General features: G+C 38.1%; 1 protein-coding gene across 1 annotated transcript; it reads right to left on the bottom strand.

Annotated features, from left to right (window-relative positions):
* Positions 1-166: 166 nt before the first annotated feature.
* atg101 (autophagy related 101) lies at positions 167-4,174 on the bottom strand. The gene is made up of 2 exons (XM_061740194.1): positions 3,607-4,174; positions 167-1,918 (listed from the first exon to the last, which is right to left on the bottom strand). The coding sequence occupies exons 1-2, from the start codon at positions 3,856-3,858 to the stop codon at positions 1,514-1,516; spliced, it is 657 nt and encodes a 218-aa protein (XP_061596178.1). The 5' UTR covers positions 3,859-4,174; the 3' UTR covers positions 167-1,513.
* Between the last annotated feature and the right edge of the window lie 21 nt (positions 4,175-4,195).

The raw sequence follows: 4,195 nt of genomic DNA, 5'->3' as shown, positions 1-4,195 counted from the left end.
TTGAATTTGCTCTTTTTGATGCATCTTAAGTCAAAATAATTTCTCCATCTGCTGCATCTTATGGGGGACCAAAAAACAACCACTATGTCAGATCACTACAATGAGCATAAGACTGCTTAATGGCAGTATTTTTGTGGGCAAAAGTATTAAATACTTTCTACACTGATTTCACATTCAACTTTAAATCAGACTTTATTTGTATAGCATTTTTCATGTAACAAGGTTCTTTACAGAATGCAGGAGCACAGAGCAGAAATGACAAGGACATTTCAAATACCTAAGTATGAATATGGAAATGTCCTAATAAATTAAAAAGAAGAAAAAACAACTGAGGAAGTTCAATTGTCATTTCTATGAACATCAATGACACAGAGGCAAGATAACAGGATTGCAAAACTTAAATCCTAAATTAATTCCTAAGTTAGAATTTGAGCATAAATATAATGAAAAAATTGAATGAAAGGCATACAATGAATTTCATTTGCAGGCTGTATTACAGATTAACACCAGTTAGTAAAACTATGAAAAGGAAAAAATAAAGCAATTAAAATTCAGTTATCAGACTTGTGGTATTTCTTAACTACAATAAAAATAAATGCAAATACGAATGGATAAAATGATTGTATTCAGGGATTAACTAAGAATCAATTAGCAGCCAGAACAGAAAGGATTTTTTTTTTTAATTAAATGGCCATCATTCTGTGCTGCCCTCAGGGCTTCAGGAAGGCTGTTCCACTGACGTGATATGTACGCTATCGCGCAGATAATGGCCTGTTTTCACATTCAACGTTGCAGCTGACGCAGCACACAGAAGATTGTTTGATGTGCATCCTGAATCAAAGGAATCATACGTGTTGTTTCCTGTTGGCAGACAGATAACCCCAAACTGGGGGAGATGCATGTCGAGCTGTGGGCCACTGTGACTCTTTCTGAATGGAAACCAGGGAGGGAACTTAGGAAGTGTTTGTTTTAATTTGGAAAAACAGAAAACTGGAAATCCTGTTCTCAATGTGTAAGGTCATGCTCACCACAAAATTGTGTTCAGAAAGGGAAGTGTCACAGATGAGGAAATCTGTTCCCAAACTCTACATGAAAAATCACAATTTATCTTGTCCTTTCCAACACGTTCTCATTCACTTCCTGTCATGGAACAAGGTTATTAAGCAATATTTCACTTGAAAAAGAAGTCAGGCTATGGACTGGCGGATAAAGAACAACATTTATTGCTAAATTTTTAAAATAATTTACATAATTGGCAATGCTTAGCATGCTAAATGTAAGAATCGAATGGGTGTATGGTAATTTTACTGGGTATAAAACATGATTTTAGATAGAAATCTGCTTGCAAACAAAACTTGAAAAAGAAATTTGTATATTATTTTTTTTAAATTAAGATAATCACTGTCACTACATCAGAGAGGGGGTTGAATACACAGACAATGGTGCATTTTTGCAAGAACAAAGCAGACAAACTTTCTAAACAGAAATCTATATTTTCTGTCTCAGAGGATCCTCACAGCGCCAGAGTGTCTTTTATCAACCTTCTCATGGTGGTGCTTACAGACGTGCCCAGTGAATCAGTGATCTGAAAAGTGATTTTATAAAGGTACGGTTGGACATCTTTGAGGCCAGTGTCGAAAACATTGTCCACTTCAGACTGGGTAGGCATCTTCGGCAGGTATTCATGACGGTTTATAACCTCGACCACGTTGATCACCTTCTCCCCCAGCTTTTCACCCACTTTCTCCCTGCAGATTTGTCTCTCCTGCTCATTCGCCAGGTTGACCACATTGACTTTGATGCTCCACACCTCCCAGGGGATGCACTCGTCAGAGAAGGGCCAGCGGGACTTCTTCTTCTGGTAGAACTCCAGAGAGATCTGCCCCATGCCATCGCTGCCAGAGTTGCTCAAGGCATCCTGTGAACAAAGCAGACAGAGGTGGACAGAGTACTCGACCCCAGTACTTGAGTAAGAGTACAAATACTACTGGTCAAAATTTACTCCGTTACAAGTAAAAGTAGCTCAGTCAAAATATTACTCGAGTAAGAGTAAAAAGTACTTGCTTTTAAAGGTACTTAAGTATCCAAAAGTAAATGCTTTTAAATTTACTTTAAGTAAAAGTAAAGTAAGTAAAATAATTTCTTATTTTCCACATCAGTAAATTACTATATTTTTTCTAAATGAATTTAAGTTTAAGTTGTAAAGTTTAAGTTGTAAATGTCTGTGGTTTGTCTGTGCCCTCGTTTTTTACTCGGTCGAACTCAAACATTGAGTTAAGATACGGCCAAGGATTTTGTGAAAGTCCCTGCTCCGAGTCCGGCTCATTATCAGACTCAGACGACTCAGCGGATTGTCTTTCTTCTCCTGACGCAGGCGTAGCCATTGTTGCGGCTCTGTCTTGACTTGTTGCGGCTCTGTCTTGACAAACGCAGGCTACTTTGGCGGTATCGTTTTGAGGAGGCTTGACGTATTTCCGCTTTACGTACATCCCAGTGGAGAGCGTGCACTGTGATAGGTCTCCTCCTTTGACAAAAACAGCTTGTGTCCAATAGGATTTTAGGGAAGAAGAAAAAAGAGCAGACCTGAAAGTAACGAGTACTTTTCAGCCTTCCTAGAAATTTACTCGAGTAAAAGTAAAAATATTTGTCTTGGAAATGTATTCAAGTAAGAGTAATAAGTACCAAAGAAATCTAATACTCAAGTAAAGTACAAATCCTCTGGATATGTACTAGGGCTGTTCGATTAATCGATTTTAAATCGTAATCGCGATTATGTAATTAGAACGATGTTAAAACGTGAAACTCGTAAAATCGATTTTTCCCTTTTTTTTTTTTTTTTTAAATTTATTTTTTTTTTATCTTGTCTGCACACATATTAATGATTGATGGAAATACCTCTCAATACCTGCGACAAGTGCCCCATGGGAGAGGCTCTTTAGTGTAGGAGGGGCCGTTGTAACATGCCAACGGGCATCCCTCAAGCCAGATGCGGTAGACCGGCTCGTGTTCCTTGCAAAAAACTTGCAAATGTGAATAGCAAATGTAATGACTGACATTACACACCTCTACCTCCTTCATGGGTTGCATTATTATTTAGCATGCAAAGACCCAGTTTAGTTTAATTAGAAAATGTCTTGTTTTATTTAATTGGAAATATAACTTACTGTATGTTTGCAAGTGCTGATTTGCTGATTTTTTTTTTCAGAGATAAAACTTTATATTTTATTATATTTTTTAAAACTTTTTTCAACTTATTTTACAGAGTTTTGCACTTTATTCATTCATTTTTGGTTTAATAAGAGCAAAGTTTGCACTTAAAGCCCAATGGGGCAAATGTTCAATAAAAAAACAGCATATTTGAAATCATTTCTTTGCCTTTTGTCAATTCACAAAATAATCGTAATCGAAAATCGGATTTTGAGAGAAAAAAAATCGAAATTTTATTTTTGGGCAAAATCGAACAGCCCTAATATGTACTTAAGTACAGTACTCAAGTAAATTTACTCCGTTACTGTCCACCACTGAAAGCAGATAACAGCTCAGGCAAAATGATGGGCCTCTCTGCAAATGACAGTCAACAGATCACATGTTACAGCCACCAATTACCTTAAATTCAGACACAGCTTTCCTGATCGCCCTGTCCAGCTCCTCTGAGGACACCCTGACAAAGGTGAAATCAATGAAATCACAGTCGATGTCCAGTGTGCCCACCGTGCCGATGGAGTAGGTGCCCTCCTTCTTGTAGTGGAACTTGCCCGTGCTGCGATGCAGCAAGATGGTGTGTAATAAAGACAACATTGATTCTTCCACCTGCCGCGCCTCCACCGTCACCTCAAGAACTTCCGAGCGACAATTCATGGCGGGATTCAACTTATTTCCATTTACAGACGACAAATCGAGTAATTTAACCGCAGTAAACAAGCTCGATCACTTAGATGACGGACATTGTTTACCTCCACAAATGGGCGGAGACTATCGAATACTGTACTTTGGAGGGTACTGAGGCATAAAAACAGCCTAACCACATACAAAAACAAATGCCACGCGAAAATCACAAGCACTGGTATCGTGTAAATATCATTAAAACAAAGCTAACCGAATGTTTTCCACCTTTCTATCCAGGATGTGCGTAATCATTACAGTGGGACAAGCTACGGCAAGTCGTGTAGCTCAAAATAACAATTGTGAGTCATCC

The sequence above is a fragment of the Cololabis saira genome, chromosome 14 (assembly GCF_033807715.1).
Source record: "Cololabis saira isolate AMF1-May2022 chromosome 14, fColSai1.1, whole genome shotgun sequence".
NCBI classification, from domain to species: domain Eukaryota; kingdom Metazoa; phylum Chordata; class Actinopteri; order Beloniformes; family Belonidae; genus Cololabis; species Cololabis saira.
Note: the sequence above shows the minus strand (reverse complement) of the source record. Positions and strands in the feature narration are given on the sequence as shown.

What these genes read in the sequence shown, in the direction of transcription:
- atg101 (XM_061740194.1), bottom strand. Translation starts at nt 3,858, where the DNA reads ATGAATTGTCGCTCGGAAGTTCTTGAGGTGACGGTGGAGGCGCGGCAG. An exon ending in AAGCTGTGTCTGAATTTAAG is followed by an intron (nt 1,919 to 3,606) that starts GTAATTGGTGGC and finishes CTTTGTTCACAG; the next exon opens with GATGCCTTGAGCAACTCTGG.